Source organism: Elephantulus edwardii, unplaced genomic scaffold (genome assembly GCF_000299155.1).
Source record: "Elephantulus edwardii isolate Elephantulus edwardi_28Jun2011 unplaced genomic scaffold, EleEdw1.0 scaffold00157, whole genome shotgun sequence".
NCBI lineage: Eukaryota > Metazoa > Chordata > Mammalia > Macroscelidea > Macroscelididae > Elephantulus > Elephantulus edwardii.
Window position 1 is genome coordinate 5331978 of NW_006399907.1, and position 22298 is coordinate 5354275.

General features: G+C 35.7%; 2 protein-coding genes across 2 annotated transcripts in view; one reads left to right on the forward strand and one right to left on the reverse strand.

Annotated features, from left to right (window-relative positions):
* FAR2 (fatty acyl CoA reductase 2) overlaps positions 1-8337 on the forward strand; it is a 63372-nt gene extending 55035 nt beyond the window's left edge. Inside the window, exons 9-11 of the mRNA XM_006895071.1 lie at positions 4034-4163; positions 7114-7241; positions 8175-8337. Of these exons, the coding sequence (XP_006895133.1) occupies positions 4034-4163; positions 7114-7241; positions 8175-8337 (421 nt within the window). The remainder of the gene's footprint in view (positions 1-4033; positions 4164-7113; positions 7242-8174) is intronic.
* A 6754-nt stretch (positions 8338-15091) lies between these two features.
* ERGIC2 (ERGIC and golgi 2) overlaps positions 15092-22298 on the reverse strand; it is a 64188-nt gene continuing 56981 nt past the window's right edge. Inside the window, exons 11-14 of the mRNA XM_006895072.1 lie at positions 20158-20255; positions 16311-16473; positions 15440-15522; positions 15092-15269 (exon numbers count right to left, since the gene is read on the reverse strand). Of these exons, the coding sequence (XP_006895134.1) occupies positions 15207-15269; positions 15440-15522; positions 16311-16473; positions 20158-20255 (407 nt within the window). The 3' untranslated portion in view covers positions 15092-15206. The remainder of the gene's footprint in view (positions 15270-15439; positions 15523-16310; positions 16474-20157; positions 20256-22298) is intronic.

Consider the following 22298-nt stretch of genomic DNA (forward strand, 5'->3'; position numbering starts at 1 on the left):
TGGTGTTGGTAAAATGTACCGAGTATACCATGAACTGCCAAAGAACAAACTGTTTTAAAAGATATTCAGACAGGATGCTCCTTAGAAGAATGGGAGATAAGACTTGGGAATATTATCCAGAGGGACTGATCCATGGGGAAAGACGTTATGAATGGTTAAGGAGAGAATCATCAAAAAGAGAAGACACTGAATGAGATGAATTGACAAAGTGCCACAACAGTGTCCATCAGCACAGCAGTGATTCTGAGGATGGCCCAGGACTTGGCAAGGGTTTGTTCTGTTGTGTATAGGGTCACTATGTGCTATAACTGATTAGGTAACACCTAACAACAGCATAGTTTATTCTAAAAATACCATTGTTTTCCTATAGCAATGTATATAAAATTGACAAATAAATGAACACAAGATACAATCTGTGTGAAATCACATCAATTGCATCAGAACCATAGAATAGTTAAAGATATGACAATAACAGATAAATGAAACATTATTATAGTCAGGAAACAAAGATATCACCTATCCCTCCTTTTCTGTAATATTATGAAAGTAGTACCTTATAACTCATGAAATATGTGAATTTGACCAGAATTAAAGCCAAAGTTCTCAGGCTAGCATTACATTAATTTCTGTGTCTAACTATAGAAATACCACCACCATGACAAGTTGACCTAAGAGATGAAAATCAAGGACCTCACAGACCAAAAGAAAGCACCCTTTCTTTTGGGTTAAGTACTTCACTGCTTAACAAAGTGACTGATGGCTTGAGCCCACAGGAGATAAGACTTAGCAATGTTCTCCCATAAAAAATTACAGCCTAGAAAAATCTGTGAGGAAGTTCTGATCTGTCACCTGGATTCAGTAGAAGTTGGAGTGGACTCAATGGTACCTGACAATTTGGCCAAAGGAGATGTGTATTTGTTAAGACTTGAGTTTGAGCATTGGTCTTGTGTATATTAATTATGCTATAATATGGAGAGCAACTCAATTTATGGCCTTCAAGTAGGAACTGACTCAGCTGAACCTCGAGTGTGTTTTCAGAGGCTGTAAATTCCACAGGAGACTGTTTATCTTTATTCTGAGGAGCTGCTGGTTGTTTGAACTGCCAGAGAGCAACTGCTTTTGGGTTGGGAGCACAACGCTCTACTGACAGTGCCACCAGAGAGAAAGAATATTAAATCCTAGTCATTTCATAAATAAGACTGGATACTTGAAAGGTTTTGTTGGCTTGTATTTATTTTTTTATAAGTTGTTCAGTTTAGAGACTTAAAACAGTGGAGCTAACAAAAATCTAGATCATGAATTGAAAGAGATGGTTCTTTTTGCTTAGGTGGAAATATCACAAAGGCAGAGACCCATGGTAGTCAGAATTGAACCATTATTTTAATTTTGTCACTTAATAGCTAGTCTATTAGTTACTGAGTCAGAACTGACTCATGGTTAATCCTCTAGCTGGTTTTCAGAGGTAGATAATCACACAGGAGTTGATTGCCATTTTTCTCCCACGAAGCATCTGGCAGCTTTGAACCATGTGCCTTTGGTTTGGTAATGTAGGTGGGCCAGGAGAATATGGAAATTTTCAAATATCATTGGAATATCACATGCAAGCAAAATATCAATGATGAACATTTTAAAAGGTTAGAACAGTGCATCGAGAACTTCCAACTTTCAAGCTGGGTTTAGAAGAGACCGTGGCACCATGAATGTAAAAGCTGATGTCAGATGTATCTTGGATCAAAGCAAAGAATGCCAGAAGAATGTCTATTTGTGTTGTATTGACTGTGCAAAGGCATTTGACTGTGTGGATCATAACAAGTTATGGCTAACATTGAGAAGAATGGGAATTCCAGAGCACTTAATTGTGCACATGAGAAACCTAGACCTAAGCCTAGACGTATTGTGTGAACAGAGCACGGGAACACTATGTGGTTTAAAATTAAGAAAGCTGTGTGTCAGGGCTCTAGCCTTTCACCATACCTATTTAATCTATATGCTGAGCAAATTATTTGAGAAGCTGGTCTCTGTAAAGAAGACTGTGGCAACAGTATTGGAGGAAAACTTCTCAGTAACCTTCGGTATGCAGATGGCACACCTTCCTTCCTGAAAGTGAAGAGGACTTGAAGTGCTTGCTGCAGAAGGTTAAATACTGTAGCCTTCAGAATGGATTGCATCTCAGTGTTAAAACAAAAATCCTCACCACTGGACCCATAGGTGACATCATGAAAGATAAAGAAAAGATTGAAACTGTTTATGACTTAATTTTACTTGTATCCACAATCAGTACACTTGGTACCAGGAGTCAGGAGATTAAGAGACTTATTGCACTGGGAGAGTCTTAGGGATCTCTCCATCCAAAGTATTGAGGAGCAGTGTTGTTAGTTTGAGGACTAAGGTGTGCTTGATTTAGGCCATGGACTTTTCAGTCCCTTGCTATGCATCTGAAAGCTGGATAATGAATAAGGATGACTGAAGAAAAGTGATACCTTTGGATTATGAGGTTGAAGAAGAGTGCTGAAGATCTTATGGACTGCTAAAAGAACAGAGACATGCCTTGGAGAAGGTGCAGCCAGAATGTGTCTGGGTCAAGGATGGAAAAGCTTTGTTCCATGTACGTTAGACATGCTGCTAGGAGAGGCTATTCCTTGGAGAGGACATCATGCCTGGAAATGTGGTGGGACAGAGAAAGAGAACAAGACCCTCAGCCAGGTGGATTGACACACTGACTGCAGCAATGGCTCAAGTATGTTGGAAATTGTGAGGATGGCACAGGATAGATTTCAAATCTGTTGTTCATAGGTTTGCTATGAGCTGTACAAGAATAAGGATGAAGAAGAGTTGATAACTTTGTACTGTGGTGTTGGAGAAGAGTGCTGAAGATCCAATGGACTGCCAAAGCAACAGATAGGCCTTGGAAAGGGGTAGCAAGAGTACTCCTTGGAGGCAAAGATAATGAAGCTTAGTGTCATATACTTAGAGCATGTTGCTAGAAGAGGTTATTCCTTGGAGAGAACATCATGCTTGGAAAGGTGGTGAGATAGCAAGACCCTCAACCAGGTAGACTATATCAGTCTATATGGTGTCTGCAGCAATGGGCTTGAGTGTGTCAGAGATTGTAAGGATGCCACAGGATAGGACAGTGTTCATATTGGTTGTTAATATGGTTGCTATGGATCGTACTCAATGGCATCTAACAAGAACAAGCATAGCTAGTGTATTGTAAACTCACTTTACCCATTCATAAATGAAAGATAAGTACTCATCATAAAGAATTGCTGTGGGAATTAGCAGAGCTATAAGTATCAGTCATGTACCTAACTTAAGGAGTAAATTAGCAATAAATAAATTCTTCTCCCTTAAATCTGCATTGAAATTAAGCATTACCTGCAGTTCCGTATACTCAATACAGTCAGCATTTCTCACTTCTTGTTGTTATATACGTAATGTGGAGTAAGATCCAACTCAAAGCTGACCTTCCAGCGGGTTTTTAGAGGCAGTAAATCTCACAAGAGGAGATAGCCCACCTGTCTCCCTTGGAGAAGATGGTTAATTTGAACTGTGTGTCTCTGGATTGGCAGCAAAATTCTTTATCATTAAGCCATCAGAGTTTTACTTCTTGCTAGAAATATTCCAAGAATCCTGTCTTCTTTTTAAATCTAATATGGAAGCTTCCTCATTGCCTTCCTCTGAATTAAAATAATAAATGGTATATTACTAAAAGTGGACAGCTCAGATTGACATTAACTTTGTTATTATGTGAGAGAGATTTAATGGGGAACAAAAATGAGGAAATGTGGTATTAAAATGTCTGGTAGAACATGTTCCTTTATTCATCCCTAAAAATTCATTCAACAGCATTAAAGTCGGGGAAAAAGAATGAAAGTTATAATGAGGGATGGAGGAGAAGGGTCAAGAGGGATACATTTGTATTTTCTACAAAGTATTTCCTAAAAATGATGCATCAGAAAACCTCATGAATTACAGAGAAGCAGAAAGCTCTGTGCTACTGATATTTACTCCTATTTGATCTTTATTTTAGGATGACAAAGCTCATGAATCGGCTCTTGAAAACCATTGCCCTCACAGAGTATTTCATCAATCATAGTTGGGAATGGAGTACATACAATACAGAAATGCTAATGTTTGAGCTGAGTCCCGAAGACCAAAAAGTAAGTACAGACTGGAAGGAAAAGCAGAAAAATGGTATCCATTTAGAATTATTTCACCAGAGAAGCTGATAAATGAAAGAAGTTTTATATTACCATATATGAGATTATACACCCAGCAGAAGATATTTTTGTTCAGTCAGTGCTATCAATACAACTGACAAGTCCCAATTTCTTAGGTTACTGGACTTGGGTTAGATGTTTACTGCTAATGTACAGTCACATGTTTCATCTTCTTTCCCTCAAAGGGGTTGGGAAATTTCTGAAAGAAATTCTCACTCCAACTTTTCCTTTAGTGCTCAGATGTTCACTGTTTACTTAGATCACATGATCTAGTTGAAAATAATACAGCTTTCAGGTGTTCCTTGCTGCCCCCAGGCGTGTGTTCCAAGGTAGGACAAATGGATGAAGTGCCCCAAATTCCTCCAAAGAGCCTCAGACAGAACAGGCACACTCCATAATCCCCTGCAACATTGGCTTTCCCCCTCCAGAACTGAGGACTTTAGGCCTGTCCTCAGAGAGCAGAGGACCATCTCCTGCTGTCACTGCCACCAAGCCAGAGACTATATATGTGTAGTCAGTGGAAACTAAAGGTTTTTCTCCCAACTATATTTTGCTCCCAGTTGTTTTTCTGATTGAGCATTTGTTTAGTAATTTTTCACTTTACAGGATTCTTACAGAGCATACCAATTCCTGGGATTTTCCATGGTAACCATGTGGGATAATGGGGATACAGAGCTCCTTATACTGCCATCTGTAGGAAGTTTCTCTTAGTAATAATTTCTAAAGAAACATTCCCTGCTCCCTCCCCATCTTCCCCATGTAAATTGAGAGGATAACAACACCAAAAGCAATTAGGAAAGTGCTAAGCCATTAAATGAATGTTTACTGAATCCTCAGAGTGTTTAAATGTAGCCACTTTCTCACCAAGATCCTTTTACAGGTATGTTTTTCTGTGATTGATAACTTGTTTGGATAAAAAGCACAGGAGGCAGAAATAATGTACCTCTAAGAAAGTCGCTACATTTTTAAAGTCTCAAATTCAATCTTATTCTTTAGCAGTTTGATGTTTGCTGTATAAGCTGTCACAAACCCTGGAAGCTCCAAGTTAAGAAAATAACATTTAAAGTAGCGTTATATAGTCAATACTTTTAATAGTGAGTGGCTTGTACTTTTTTATTTATCAATTTTTACAACAAATGTCTTTGATCTGGTACAATTTAAGCCCCCATTAAAACTCAGGCTATGTCGAGCTCTGGTGGCCTCGTAGCAAGAAGCTGCACTGCAATCCCAGAGGTGTGCCGTTCAAATCCACCACATGCTCTGCTGGAGAAGGAGGAACAATGTCCTCCTGGACCAATCAAATCAGATTTGACGGTACACACAAATAATAAAAATAAATTTTTTTAAAAAAAAAAAACCAAAACAAACTCAGGCTACATGTAAAAAGTAAAATTTGGTGGTTTTTCTGTTGTTGTTATGTGCCATTTATAATCACTTCATAGCTGACCCTCCAGTGAGTTTTCAGAGGCTATAAATGGTAGGAGTTTGCCCATCTTTCCCGCACAGAGCAGCTGATGGGTTTGAACCGTGTGCCTTCATTAGAAAGGGACATCATTCTTGGAGAGATGAAGGCTGAGAACGAGAGGGAGACCTTCAATGAGATGGATGGACAGTTACTGCAGCAATAGGCTGGAGTATAACAGACATGATGAGGATGGGACAGCACAGCACAGGGTTCGGGTCTGTTAGTCATAGGGTTGGTATGAGTCATACTCAAACATTCTAAAACAAAACATATCAAAGCAAAAAAATTTTGAATACTTGATTCCATTTTGATGAATTTCAGGCTATTCTCACTAAATCCATTATATAAAATTTGAAAATGAAATCTATCATGTGCAAATATCACTAAGATCATATTGTGACAATTTGAAATACTTTAATAGGATCACACTTAAGTCCTCCAGGGAGTACTATATATTCTTACTATTTTCACAGATGATACCACTATCTGGTTGACATGTTATTGCTTAAGATACTTATAGTCAAGCAAAAGTCTGTCCATGTTTTAAGTCTCTATTCTCCTTCCTCCACCCGCCCCCCCCCCAATTAAGCACCATGAAGACTTTGAGAAGAAATGTCTGGGTAACAAAAATTATGCTTGTCTTACAAACCCATTCTTTTCCCATTTGTATTCCATATCAAGCTAGGCTTCTTCAGGATTCAATGTCAGTGTAATATAATCTTCAAATAAAGTATGGCAGAAATAATAGCTATTGAAAGGTATTAACTCTTCACTCTGGCCTTTCAGTAAGATATCAAATTAATTACATTGTTAGTTGCAGGGGAAAAATTCCTCATTGTCATTTTCAGTATCCTCTGTGACAAATTTTCTCCCTCAAAAAAACTGATCTTTCTCTTCTTCATAAAACAAACAAGTTTTTCCTGGGATCTCTTTCACTTCCATTCACTCTCTGACTTTTAAATGTGAATTCTGTTTTACTTCTCAAAAGTTAGCCTAATATGCATAATGTGGCAGGAACATTGGAAAAAATATGCTAAGGCACCAACACTAGAGTGGAATTGACAAACAGAGTCGGGGGAGGGCATAACTAGCTTTTGTTGTTGTTTCTAACACATTATTCCAACCTTTGTTTAAAAATAATTAATCCTTACTTGACGAAATTTCGAAGTACTTTCTTAAGCTTTCTCCAGTTAAGTATTTCCAGTTCATTTAAATGTATGAATATTCTTGTAATGTGCATTTCTTCAAAAACACTTCCTCAGTGTCGAATGGATGCTTCAAAAGAATAGCCCAAATGATCTTTGTGGAAGGGTCCCAACCTCAGTCTCTCAAATTAAACGTCACTTATTAATGTAGTAGACTTTATCAAATTGATAAAAATGACCATCCAAGGATTGTTAGTCATACTTTTTTCTTGCCTATCAGATATTCAACTTTGATATGCGCCCACTGAATTGGTTAGAATACATTGAAAATTATGTTTTGGGAATTAAGATGTACTTACTGAAAGAGGATATAGCTGCGATCCCAGAAGCAAAGCAACACAACAAAAGGTAAGCACGATCAGTATTTAGTGGGCACATACAGTGGACCTGATTTTAAATAAGACATAAAATTTGGGTGAAAGAAGGAATTAACATTTTTTGAACATTACTGTAGTAGACTCTGGGCTCTGGACTATGCCATTTTAGACATTGTTTCACTTAGTTATCAACAAATCTCTCCAAGTCTGATATTCTTTGTCTGTTTCTCTATGTCTACAAAAGAGATACTCAGGTTCAAATGAGTTAAGTAACTCATTCTTGTTAATACATGGAGAGTACAAGAGCCATGATTTGAATCTAAGTTTTCTGTTTCTTCTCCCACACTCCATCAAAATAAAACCCAATAACATAAAAAGAATACTCCAGTGATGAGCAGCAATTCTAGGATTTAACCTGGGAGAATCACTTAACTGCTCTTGTATTTTTAGCTTCTTTTGGTCAATAATCTCTAAAATTATTTTACTAGTGTTATATCTGGCAGAAGCAAAAGATTTGTATAACAGAGAAGAAAAGGTTAACACTTAGATTGTAAACTGAAGAGTGGAATCTTCAATGCAGGTTACAAACTTTAGAATTTACTTAGAGTGAACAAAAATCAGTGAAAATTTGTGCTAATATGATCAAGATTATAGGCAAACGTGTTTGTGTATTCAAGAAAAGGTAAACATGTCTGTGGTCCAGAGACCACAAGGTCTCTTGTAGGATACAAGAAATATTTGTCAAGGGAATATTGTGGAAATCTAATTATTCAGCAAGAATGATGTACAAACAAGATAAAAACCAAATCAATGAAAATGTATCTAGGCTCTCAGTCATACCATATATTTTATGAAAATTTAATATATGTTTTCTGGCCATAACCAGGAAGGACACATTTATGTCAAAAAATATAACTTCCATTGGATGTTATGCTAACTTTGGTTATGCATGTTTGAACCTCAGGCTCCGAAATATTCACTACCTCCTGAATACCGTCTTCTGCCTCATCATCTGGCGCTTTCTCATTGCAAGATCTCAGATGGCTCGAAATGTGTGGTTCTTCATCGTGAGCTTGTGTTATAAATTCCTCTCCTACTTCCGGGCATCCAGCACACTGAAGGTCTAAGATCAGCCAGCAATCATCCTTTACCTGGAACCCCTGCAAACTTCTTAGGATTAGGAAGTAATATGTCCAAACTCATCACCTGTCTAATGTGTTGTCACGTATCAACTGCTGTCTTGATACATTCTTTTTATTTTCATGAAAGTAAATTATATATAGCCTAGTCTATAATCATTCATGTTTTAGAAAAAAATTATTTCCACTGTACATCTTGCTGCAGATTATGTCACCAGAGGTCTCTGCTTTAGGCTAGAATCACATAAAACCCAGTCCTTATTATTTCTATTAAAGAAAGCAGAATTCAAAATAAAAAACTCTAGTTTGTTCCCCCCCCAAAAAATGCAAAAAGAGCTTCTCTGTGATCACCAGAGGAATGATTAGTTGCCATCTTAATCATTCCATTGCACATTTTAACTGTATCATGTATAGTAAGAAAAGCCAGCAGACTTCATTAAGTGACTAAGTTTAGAGAGGTTGTTTTGCTTTTAAAATACTTATATATCTAAGTAAAATAATTTCAAAAATGATAATACTATTATATAGTATATATCAGATATAAGGTCATATACTATTAACATAACTGTTACCACACCTTAACTCAGTTATGAGAAATGAGGACATTCTAGATTACACCATTCCTTTATGTTAAAAACATGGGACATTACTCAAATTCAGTGTCTGAGACCTAAGCAAATAAAATAACCATGACCTTATGACTAGAAACTTACAGAGGCATAAAATGTCAACACAGAAAGCAATTATATTGATGGCCACTTTGTAAAGTAATTTGGTACTCAGCTTTTTCAGGTGGTTGAAGTGTCCAAGCCCGCAGGGCATGGATTCTAACCCATTATCAATTGAGGTTTTTCCTGAGCTCCATGAAAAGCATTTGAGGCTCACACATGCCTTTCCCAGTTTCAGTTAAATTCTGATAAATACTTCCCAGGGTAGACAATCCAGTTCTAAATCAAAGCGTCTACTTGCCGATTTTAGTTGAGATTTCTGCCTAATGCTCTGAGTTGCATCAATTAGGATACAATCTATTGTTGGTGATTCTCAAGTTGATTCTGACTCATGCAACTATGTTAAAAGTATGAAATCAGGTACAGTTCAACAGTTTAAGATACAATAGTTTTAAGAACTTAGTACTTTTGATTCTTGTGTGTTTCAGTGATTCAATAATTCCATTGTTCAAGTACTCTCATTTTAATTTTTGATTAAATAAAACATTTTAATTTAAAAAAATATTCTCTACTTTGTGTCTTTGACTGATGACTATTATGTTCAATTTTCTCTTGTCCACCCAGATGTCCCTCAAGAAACACAAACCATCTTCCAGAGAACTCTTTCAATTAAAACAGAAATAAGACCTTTCAGAAGAACTCACAAATCTAATACCTAGGTGTGTAATTGCTTTGCTTACATGAAGTGGGTTTACAATTTACATTCTATTAGTGACATCATAGAAGTGTCAGAGTTCTTTTCTGAGAATTAAGACACATCACTATTGAAAATGGCATCTATATTTTAAAATGCCTATTATAAAATTATTTGTATATAAGGGCCCAAGGGAAATAAAACACAGGGAACAACCTAATTCTGGGGTAAAAGAGACAAAAATGACAAGCAAAAGCTATCTTCTAAAAGAAAAACGGTTAATACTTACATTTTGCATCCAAAGGATGCCTTGATACAGTACCAGAGCCGAAGACTATCTATGCCTAATGGCAATAGTACAAGCTGATGTATACTCTCAGGAAAAAAGTATTTCTTTTCATAATTTTATACTGACCAGTCATGACCACCTCCTGTTATTTTTTTTTTTAAAAACTCATTTAGAATGTTAAAATAACATATCTGTCCAGTGTGAGGGGTTCAGTGTACCTCACAATGAACATAAAAGTAGCCAGGTGCGGCGACTCTTCTGACTCATAGAAGTCATCAGCTGCTATCCAGTCCTTTCACTCCCAGACCAGGCTGGTTTTCAAATATTGTTGTTGTGTACCATCAAGGCCAAGCCAACTCACAGCTGATCCTCCAGCACACTTTCAGAAGCAGTAATCGCATGGAAGGAGACTGCTCACCCTTCTCCTGCACAGCAGCTGGTGTTTTCAAACCACGTGCCTTTGGGGCTGCAGCACAGCTTACCACTGTTATCATTAGGTGTCTTGTGAAAATTGAGTGATTCCCATAGACTTTGCATATTGTAGTTTTTCTAGGGACCTATAGGTAAGATCTTAAACCATGCTCTTTTTAGAGTTGCTATGAGTTGTACTTCAAAGGCACCTAACAGTAACAACAGTGGTAAGCTGCCCTAAAGTCCCAAAGGCATGAGGTTTGAATCCACCAGCTGCTGCGAAGGGTGGGCAGTCTCCTTCCTTCCAAATGATTTGGGAAAGATATCCTGTGACATAGAAATGACTAACCTCCCTTACCCCAGCCCAAGAGTACTACTTTATAATCAATCCCACCAAGTATAAACTAATCCTAGCAAAAGCCTCACTTAAAATGTCCCACTTTTCCAAAGTATTAGAATGTATTTAATACTATAAAAAATCGGTAACTATAGAAATGTATCTGTTCTGCCTTATTGTTGTTGTGTTGACAACTTATAATGGCTCTTCTGTATCCTATGCCAATCTCACCATCTCCAATGTACTTGGGGTAGTCTCACTGCTATAGTCTCTGTGTCAATACATCTTAAAGGTCTCCCTCTCATGCACTGACCCTCAACTTTCCCAAGCATAATATTCTTCTCTAAGGACGGGGCCCTCCTGATATGCCCAAATTATGTGAGATGAAGTTTCACCATCCTTGCCTCCAAGGAGCATTTTAGTTTCACTCTCTCTAGGACAGACCTGTTTGTTGTTCTGCCTTAGACTGCTTGATTACATATTGTACTTCCCTATTCCTGGTTTAAACTGCATCAAGCCTTTTTAAACCTCTTTAATGTTACTTTACATTTAAAATATTTCCCCTATATAAAACTACTATTCAAATTATGTCTGGGAATATAAACAATTCTTTGTGGTTAAAAAAAAAAAAACAGCTGTTCCATGTTGTTGTTTACCATTGAATTGGAACCGACCGACAGCTGACCCTCCAGTGGGTTTCCAGGGGCAGTTAATCGCATGGGAGGAGATTGCCCACCCTTCTCCCATGGAGCAGTTGTGCCATATGCCCACATCAACCAAAATGGAATCCAATGCCATCACATCAATTCAGACTCATGGCAACCTCACGTGTTACAAAGTAGAACTGCTCCACAAGGCTACCTTGGCTATAATCTCTACTCTAGGTAGGCCTTTACTTCAGAGGCTTCACTGGGAGAGAGCAAGTAAACTCATTCAGTGCCAAAGAGTTAGAACTGACTTACAGCAGTGTTCCCGGAGGTTGTAAATTGCCCATCTTTCTCCGGCAGGGTAGCTGGTGAATTAAAATCATCGGTGAGCTGTCCCATTTAGTATAGCAGCATGAGTACCCACAAGAGTACAGTAAAGCAAAAATAGAGTAAGAAAGTAAGTTTCTGAGCAATGCAAATGCTCTGGGCTGCTCTTCTAAAGATTGGAGATTCAAGTCTATCCAAAATAATCGCATTAGAGAAGTCTGGAAATCTACTTATAAAAAGTCAGGTACTTAAAAGCAGTTTTAATTCAACAGTCATGGGGGTCTCTAAAATAAAAAGGACAAAAAATGGCTTATAATCTCCAATTTCTACTATAAACCTAAACGTTTGGGGTTAAGACAGCATTTGAAATGTTTTATGTTCCCTGTCTCCTCAAAAAATAAAACTGTGAAAGAAAAACAAAAAGTCAAAAGTAGTTTGTTTCCTAATCCTAAACTGAAGCAAAGGAAGAAAAATTCAGAAAGGGACAAAGAAAATGACATTTTAATGATATCATTACAATAAGGGAATAATTGAGGAACAATCCAGGTATTTATACAGCCACGAAGAAATAATGCATTATTTGACCATGGTGAATAAAGGGTAACTAAACTGGTTTACTCAATGTTTGCTAGAGGTTGAAAGATAAAAACAACTGACAGATTAAAGGGCATACTGCGATTTAAAATGTCCTGAGGTTCATGTTTAAATATATTTTAAATAATCAGAAATATGAGTCTTGAACTCAAGTGTAAACTCTTTAATTGAAGTAGTTGTTATGCGTTATATGTTGATTCAGAATCAACTCATAGTTACCCTCCTTTGTGTTTTCAGAGGCTGTAAATTGCACAGGAGGAGACTGCCCATCAGAAACTGTATATACATTTATTTTGTAATATTTTAATAACTCAAGACAAAAAAACATAGAATGAACAATATATACCTATTTACACCATCAACAATGAGATCTTAGTTATTCCTTTCTGAATGGCAAAGCTTATATTAAAAACGGAAAACAATTGTACTTGGTTTTTTTTTTGTAAAAATTAAGTGCTTTTGTGTTATATAACATATGTAAGAACAGTTTAATAATAACCACCTAAGAAGTAGAAATAATGTTGTAATTCCAACAAATACCTATTCTAAGTAAAGCTTTTCCAAAAAGGTAATTGGAAATGTACAAATACTGTAGTAAATATTCACCTATTCAAATTTTTTTAACAGGTCATTATAGGCAAAGATGGCTAAAAAAAAAATCCATTTCACATAATTTGAGGCCTCACTTTCAGGCTAAAAAAACATTCAAGAGATATAAATACCTCAATAAAAAAAATAAAGATGGTTGAGTAATGGATATTTTTGGGTGAAGACATCTTAGGCACAGAGCAGAGTTTAAGAATAGCTAAGTCAGTCCACTAAGTAAAGGAAAAGAAACACTTGGTGAGATAAACTGCCACAAGACCCTCATCTACAGGTATAATTCGTTAAACACAGAGCTGGCCAAAATCTGAAGTTTCACTATCAAAAACAAGACCCTGTTTGAAGAGTGTTAGGTGAAACTAACATTTAGTAGAAATCAATGGCAAAACAGGATTCTGATTTTTTAAAAATTCCTTTTATAGTGAATTTTACTGGGACAGCTTAATTCCATTAAGCCTTTAGTATATTTGAAAAAGAAAAGATTTAAGCATGAAACTAATTTAAAAATTCTCTTTCAAGAACTAACCTTTTATAATGCTAAATGAAAGAAAAGAATCTTAAATCTACTCAGGTATTTTTCACCCATTTAAAATAAAACCTAGCAACTGACTGAATTTCTAACATGCAGACTCAGATACCAATATTCCATTTTAATTTAGTAGGATTTTAATGTTTGCTCATTAAAATGTCTTTTGAGAATTCTTCCATTCATTTGAAGTTTACTGGAAAAATAGCTGAAGAAAACAAGTCTAAAATAAATCATATTTATTTCTTTGAGCTTTTCATGCTTCTTAAATATTTTCAAGGTTTGTTATGGCATCTATGTTAATCAAAAGACTGCATAGTACTTAATGCCATATTTTAAACATAACCATTTCTGTTATCAACTGCAAAATATCATCTAAAATAAAATTTAATGTAATTTTGTCACTTTTCCCACCTCTCAAGTCTGTCCCAATTGCTTGCAAGGAAACTCTTTTTAAAAAAATATTTTTTCCTAAAAGCCAGCACTGGTATCTTTCAGTCTAGGCTCTGTTAATTTACCTGGCATCCGGTGTTCCAATTCCCTTAAAAATTTAAAGTTAAGGGACTTAGTTGATGAATCTTTTAAGTATTACAAAAAGTGATGCTGGCACTCAAAGTCTAAATACGGTCTTTAATGGCACCTGCATGATAGCACCCTCATTATTTTCAATCTCTTATATTAAAAAAATGTAAAATCAAACCTTAAATAGTAAGAAAGCTAGAATACACTACAACAGAGCCACTCACACTCAGGACACCTAAATGCAGATACTTATTTAGTAATCTGGTTTAGTAGAAATTGTTTAAATACAGCAGTGTCTCTCAAATTTGACATTAAGTAGACTTAATAATTGCTTCACCCTTCTATTTTAAGTTACCCTGTTCCCCACTCACTATGGCATGTATAAAATATTTCATTACATGCTCCTTTTCTCTCTTACTATCTGACAAACTCGAAATTTCCATCATTAGAAGTGAATCTTTATATCATCTTTACTTTCTCCTTAAAAAGATACCAATATGATATCAAGTTAAATGTCATATGTTCTTAAAAAATGTGCTTTCTTCTACTTATGAAAGTCCCCAGTATAAATCGTGTCAATAATACTTCTGGTTTGTATCATTGTGCCCATGCATCTGCTTCTGGAGAATTTAGTTTTGAATAGTTAGGAATGTTAAGGACAAGATTTTTTTTTTTTTAAAAAAGGTTACCTTTCTCAGACCAAATTAATGGACACACAGTCTTATCAATATGGCTTAACAATAATATGGCTATAAGAGGGGGACTAGTTCAAACTTGTCTTTTTGAATAATGTGACCTGATTACAATTTTTAAAGTCTAGACTAGTTTTCCATATTTTATTCTGATAAAATCTTTTAAGAACAAAAGGGCACAAACATTTGCACTTAACAATGCCTTTTTCTTTTGAGACGTTTGATGTTTTCTTTTCAGGCTTTTGGTCACCAGGTCTGAGTTGGGATACTGCCCATTTGTTGTGAAAGTTATCAGAAGGGTCATCTTCAAAGTAATACTCCAGTTGGCTTTAGTCACTGATTAGAGGCATAATTTCTTCTAGGACATTTGTAACAGACAAAATATATATAGGTTTTCACTTTGGGGTTTGTTTCTTTTTCTTTTTTCCCATTGTATGTTTCCTGCTTCTCACTCATATTTTCTTTCCTTTGTATATATTGCACAATATTTTATTATTAAAAAAAGGTTTTCTGTTCCAGGCAAAAAGTTTTTCTCCTTTGAGAGGTGTTAATGTGTATTATTTTCTAAAAGAGGTAAGTGGTTGTCTGTGTGGCCATCTTCAAAGGGGATCTAGAGGTAAGAAAAAAAAAATTTCAAAACATTACTTTTAGTCCTTACACTATTGTCTTTAAAGATTGATTTTGGAAAGTTTCTTTCTGGGCAGCTAAATATAATATTTTAAAAACGTAACAAAGATACTTTGGCTTATAGATCAGTACCATTTATACTACATCACTTACAGAATTGACAGGTTTGTAGGCTCCAAGTCTGAAACGACAGCAAACTATTTCAACTATAAATTTTCCAATTCCATGTAACATGCCTGTAATAAAAAAAAAAATAGGTTTATATAATACATCATCAGAAAATAGATGCCTTTAATTAAATCAATCATAAACTACTATGTAAAAATTTTAAAAAATCAGCTAACTAATGTATTAGATTAAGAAAGTTTGCTTTATTAATTTTTATGACCGAAAATAATCAAGATAGTTACATTTCAAGATAATTTTTCTTTGTTATGAGATCAGAGAATTTCTAATCTTGTCAGAGTAATCTCCTCAAGGATGCCGAATATATTACATATTTACACAAGTGAAAAATATTAATACCAACACCATGAATTTAAATGCAGCATTGATAAACATTTTTACTAAAAAGCCTATTCATTCGTTTATAATATCTTAAATAAAGAACATAATTTCTCTTTCTGGGTACACAGTTATTGAATTCTACAATATCCTTGCAAATCAGGTATGTTTCCCATTTTTTATTGATAAAAAAACAATCTTAAGAAAAGGTATATGGTTAATCCAAGACTATCACCAAATAGCAAAATCTGGATTAAATTCTTATTCTATCTGATGCTAAATGTCTGCATCTTTCTAGGATACAGTGCAGTGCAATCTCCTTTAAATCAATGAATGCCATGAACGTAGGTTTAATGATTAATCAGTTTAATTTTTCTGCTTTCGAATTAAATCTCTGAAAGTTCTTCAAATATTAAAACACAAGGATGTGTATTTCTTGTCTTTTTTTAAGTATAAGCATGTTGACTTCAGTATAAGCAACACTTCTTGAAATTAGACAAAATAAGAAAGGAACATTAACCTGTTGTTGAAAAGATTCCTCCAACAATACCACAGAGTCTTACAAAGAATTGCCAGAATGGCATATGCTCTTCAGTAACTGTCACCATAAGAGAACTGAGATCGTATTTCATAAATATCCCAGAGACTCCATGGCTGCCTGCAGCATGGTTAATGACACGCTCCTATGAGGAAAGCATAAGCATAAAGGGAAATAGGAGGAAAAAAGAGAATTCATATCCATATCATAACATCTTTTAAAAATATTTTTTCAAATCAGTAATTTTGCAAATCATGTTAGTTTTTCATTCAATCATTAATACATCTTTATTCAAACACATTTTATAACAATTATAATAGACTAGCATTATTCATGAATTACTATTAACCTTTTATCATTTATTGTCTTTCCTTGCTCCCAAATTATCTAATAACTTTAATTCTCTTCTTCCTTCTTTCCCATTCCTGGTTGCTTGTACAGTCAATATTAAGTTTTGATCCTCTAAATCTGGAACATCCAAATTTCTTTTGAAAGGACTACGAAGGCTTTCAGAGACAATCAAATTATCCTGCACTCTTTATATGGGTAACTCTTGAAACTAGCAAAGGGAAGAATTATTTCGTATTTTCTTAGAAAAGCAACTTTATTTACTTCCAACCCATTTAAAAAAGATTAAAACACCCATGTTTATCACGGCTTTGTTCACAGTAGCAAGGAGTTGGAAACAACCTAAGTGCCCACCAACAAACGAATGGATAGAAAAGCTATTGTATATTCACACAGTGGAATACTACACTGCAATGAAAAACAAGGAACTCATGCAATATTATTCAAAGTGGGTGACCCTGGAGAACATTATGCTGAGTGAAATATCTGTCACAAAAGGACAAACACTGCATGGTGCCACTGTTGTAGAATGGGACTGACATCAGAGTTGGGGTAGGACTGAGAAAAATTCGATAAGTTGTGTATACTGCATTGAAACAGATGAGGGAGAGAACAATTTAAAAGCGATATAAGATAGGGTATTAGGGTTTTCACAAGAGTCCAGAATTAAGGTTGTATAGTGGAGTATACTCGGGATGGTGGGGGACGGAGAGGGGGGATTGTATACCAATGAAAGAATTTTACTTTTCAAGGAGAGAAGCGAACTTGGTGGGGGGGGAGGGTTGGGCAGGGAGAAAAATGCAATAATGAATGAATGGACATCCAAAATTTCTGTAAATGTTCATTAAAATTAAAAAAAAAAAGCCTAGAAGTACACACACACACACAAAAGATTAAAATAAATTAACTTCCTGTTGTTGTTTATTTCAAACTATGTAAGATAAAACACAGATGAAAACATATTGCATTGATTTGAAGCATATCAATATTTGAACAAATCAGGAAGGTCCATCTGCACACCACCTCACACATTTTACCAACTCCAGCTATTGTTTCTCTTTTAAATAAAACATAACAATTTAGGTAACTCATCAGTGTTTATATTATTTCCCTCAAAAGTCAAATGTTCTGAGACTTGGATTTCATGTGTTCTTTTTCATTTTTAATAAAGAGTTTATTCTTTTTTTAATAACAGTCACATATTCCTCCATAGTTTAACAGTGTTATGCAGGTTGGTTCTAATCCTTTGCTTCTTCAAATAACATGAACAGTATTTGACACAAAATTTTTTTCTTTATCCAGTATATCTTTGGGATGGTTTTCATGGAGACCTTGGGGCAAAGGGTCAATGCACATGTCATTTTGCAGGTATTACTATATTTGTTCCAGAAAGACTACAATATTTTGCTTTCCCATAGCAATGCATATATGATCTCTTCCCCCAAAGCCTTCCCAAGTGTATGAATTTTCTGATTTTCTAGTTTTTATCAGTCTTAAATACAAGAACTTGTCACCTCTACAAAAATGCTGAAGGAATGGTATAATAAATATTTGTGTATACACATACACACACACTCATTTCCTCTCCCTCTATCTTTACACACACACACACACACACACACACACACAAACGCACACACACATATGTTATACTTCCCACCTAATGTCCCAAGAGCAAGGGAAATTCTGTCATTACTGAGCATTTCATCATACATTATAGCATTACCATCACAAAAATTGATACAGAAGGAGACAAATTTTTAAAACTTTTTTCTTCTCACTTCAGCTCCTTGCACATTTTGTTATAATACTTTACTCTGTCTTCTCCAGATGTTCTCTGAAATATATTGTTTAGCTTTCTAACTTCAGCATTCCTTCTCCTTGTTTTGACTTTTTTCCCCCTCCAATGCAAGTTTCAGAATCTATCCTAACATCTGTTTTGGTCTTTTGTTTTTTTCCCCTGCCTTTTAATGGCCTTTGGCTTTCTTCATGGATGATGTCCTTGATGACACACACAATCTGGTCTTCAGTCACTAGTGCATAATATTTATTCTTTTTATTTTATTTTAATAATTTTAATGAACAATTAAAGATATTTTGAATTTCCATTCATTTTTTATAAAATTAAAATTTTAGATTTTGTTTTGCGAAGCCCTCTGGAATTGTACTGTCAACACAAAGGTATATGGTTGAGCCTACCAGCTGTTTTGGGGGAGAAAGATAGGTAGTGTGATTTACTGCCTCTAAAATCTACTCGAGGGTCAGCTACTACTGGTTCCAACTCAAAGGTAAACAAAAACAACAATTTTAATTTGAATATTAGCTAATTCTCTCTGGAGACTAAGGTGCATCTGATACATGCCATGGTCTTTGCAATCATTTGTTATGCAGCAGAGAATTGGACAATGACTAGGGAGGATAGAAGGAGAATTGATGCCTTTTGAGCTGTGGTGCTGGAGAAGAGTATTGAGAATACCATTGACTGCTAAGGAAACAAACAGATTCACCCTGGAAAGGGTCAAACCGGGCTGCTCCTTGGAGGCAAAGATTCTGAGGCTCCATCTAACATATTTTGGTCATGTTGTAAGGAGAGAACGGTCCTTGGAGAAGGACATCATATTTGGGAGGGTGGAGGGCAGGCGCAGGAGGGGAAGGCCCTCTATGAGGTGGATTGATTCAGTGACTGGGGTAATCAGGATGAGTGTGTCAGAGACTGTGAGATTGGGACAGGATAGAACAGAGTTTAGGGCTGTTGTACATACGTTCACTATATGTCGCAAGTGACTCGATGGCACATAACAATAACAACAACAACAACAACAACAACAACTAATATTTGGATAGTTAACACTCAGAAACATAAGAAGCAAACACAGTCCCAGAGCAGGTGAGAAATCTATTAAACTAGTTACAATCTAGTTAAATCTAGTTACAAAACTTTGCTCCTCTTTGTAAATATTTCACTATGGTCAATTCATGCTGAGAATGAAAGATGTTTCATTATATCAATCAGATGAACACAAAGCACTAATTCAGAAAGCAAACTCTAAATTTATTATACTATTCACATTAACTAAGATTTTTCTGTGTTAGCTATATTTTTAATACGATAAATAACAGAAATCAGGTAATATGCTAGCAGATAAGGACTGTCTAAACCAAATATGAAAAATTACAAAATAAAGATATTAAGAATAAAATACTACTATTAGAGCTTAACAATTTCAAATCTCAAATGAACACAAAATATTTCCAATTTTTAAAAAAAAATGTATTCATACTTATTCTTCCTTTTTAAAAAAAATCTATTTCTTTTCTCCAATACAATATAGTAACACTCCTTTTTCAAATAATACTGACTTTAAAAAAAGTTAATACAATTTCAAAACTTCCCACATATTTTTAAATAAGGGAAAGAGTACAAAATGAAACGTCACACTTATTTCATAGGTGAGAGAGAGACTATATAAAATCAATTTACCCTTTCAGTCACAGAAAACTGATGAGTGTCTGCTGAAATTTTATATGTATGTAGTTTTGTTGGCACAACTGTAATAAAATATTGGAACATCTGGTTGTCTGGAATGAAAAGAAAACAAGTTTTTATCATCAATTCAGTAACAAGAGAACTGTTCTCAAATATATCCTTTTTCTAGGAAATACATTTTGAAATTGAATGTTACTTATGACTTAACAATAAAAATAAATTTTAAAGAAAGAATCTATTAAAGAATTAAACTTACACTTGGTAAATTATTTATAAAGCCCAGCTCTAACAAAAATCTAAAAAGGAAAACAAGATGAACTCCAAAGTCACAGCTGTCAAGTCCATTGTGACTCAGATATCGTCGACTGGTTTCCAGGCTCTAAATCTTTTTTTTACAATTTATTTTATTTTATTATCTTTTTGTGCGTGTACCGTCAAATCAGATCTGACTGGTACAGGAGGAGACTGTCCCTCCTTCTCCAGCAGAGCATCTGGTAGATTTGAACCATGTACCGCTGGTTTGCATGAAGAAAGCAAAAGATCGTTACAAAGGCTGAAAAAGAAGAAAAGACCAAGATGGATGTCAGATGAGACTCTGAATATTGCATTAGAGTACCGAGAAACCAAAGCTAAAGGAAGAAACTAAGAAATCAAAGAGCTAAACAGAAAATTTCAAAAGGCAGCCCGGGACAGTAAAGCAAGATACTATAATGAAATGTGCAGAGAGCTGGAGACAGAAAATCAAAAGGGACTCTGAAGGAACTGAAAAACAAATTCAAACCACGGGTGGCAATACTTAAGGATACTTTGGGTAGTATATTAAATGATCCAGAAAGTATCAAGAGAAGACGTAAGGAATACACAGAGTCACTGTATCAGAAGGAATTGGCTGACACGAATTTCATGAAATGACATATGAGCAAGAGCCTAAGGTGATGAAAGAGGAAGTTCAAATTGCTCTGAAGGAATTGGCAAGAAACAAGGCTCCAGGAGTTGACGGCATACCAATTGACATATTTCAACAGACACTGGCCTGGATGTGCTCACTAAGTTGTGCCAAGAAATCTGGAGAACAGCCAGCTGGCCCACTGACTGGAAAAGATCAATATTTGTTCCCATTCCAAAGAAAGGTGAGCCAACAGAGTGTGGAAATTATCGAACAATACCACTGATATCACACGCAAGCAAGATTCTGCTGAAAATTATCCAAAAATGTTTGGAACAATACACCAACAGAGAACTGCCAGATGTGCAGGCTGGATTTAGAAGAGGTCGTGGTACTAGGGATATTATAGCTAATGTCAGATGGATCTTAGCAGAAAGCAAAGAATACCAGAAGAATGTCTATCTGTGCTTCATTGACTATGCAAAAAGGCTTTTGACTGTGTGGATCACAACAAGCTCTGGCTGACTCTGAGAAGAATGGGAATCCCAGAACATTTGATTGCGCTAATACAAAACTGATACTTGGACCAAGAGACAGTTGTCAGAACAGATCAAGGAGACACTACATGGTTCAAAATTAAGAAGGGGGTTCGTCAGGGATGTATTCTGTCTCCATACCTTTTCAATCTGTATGCAGAACAGATCATCCGAGACGCTGGGCTATAAGAAAAGGAATGCGGCATCAGGATTGGTGGAAGAATCATCAACAACCTGCGTTATGCAGATGACACAACCCTGCTTGCTGAAACTGAGGAGGACCTGAAGCACTTGATGCAGAAGATCAAGGACTACAGCCTTCTATATGGACTGAAGCTCAACATCAAGAAAACAAAGATTCTAACCACTGGGCCAATTGGCAGCATCAGCATGGATGGTGAAGAGATTGAGATAGTTAACAGTTTTAATTTACTTGGCTCCACAGTCAACACTCTTGGTAACAGCAGCCAGGAAATCAGGAGACGAATTGCATTGGGAAAGTCAGCTGTGAGGGACCTCTCAAGAGTACTGAAGAGCAACGATGTCAGATTGGAGACTAAGGTACGCCTGATCCGGGCTGTAGTCTTCGCAATTACGTGGTACGCATCAGAGAGTTGGACAGTGAATAGGGTTGATAGAAAGAGGATTGATGCCTTTGAGCTGTGGTGCTGGAGAAGAATGCTGAATATACCATGGACTGCTAGGAGAACAAA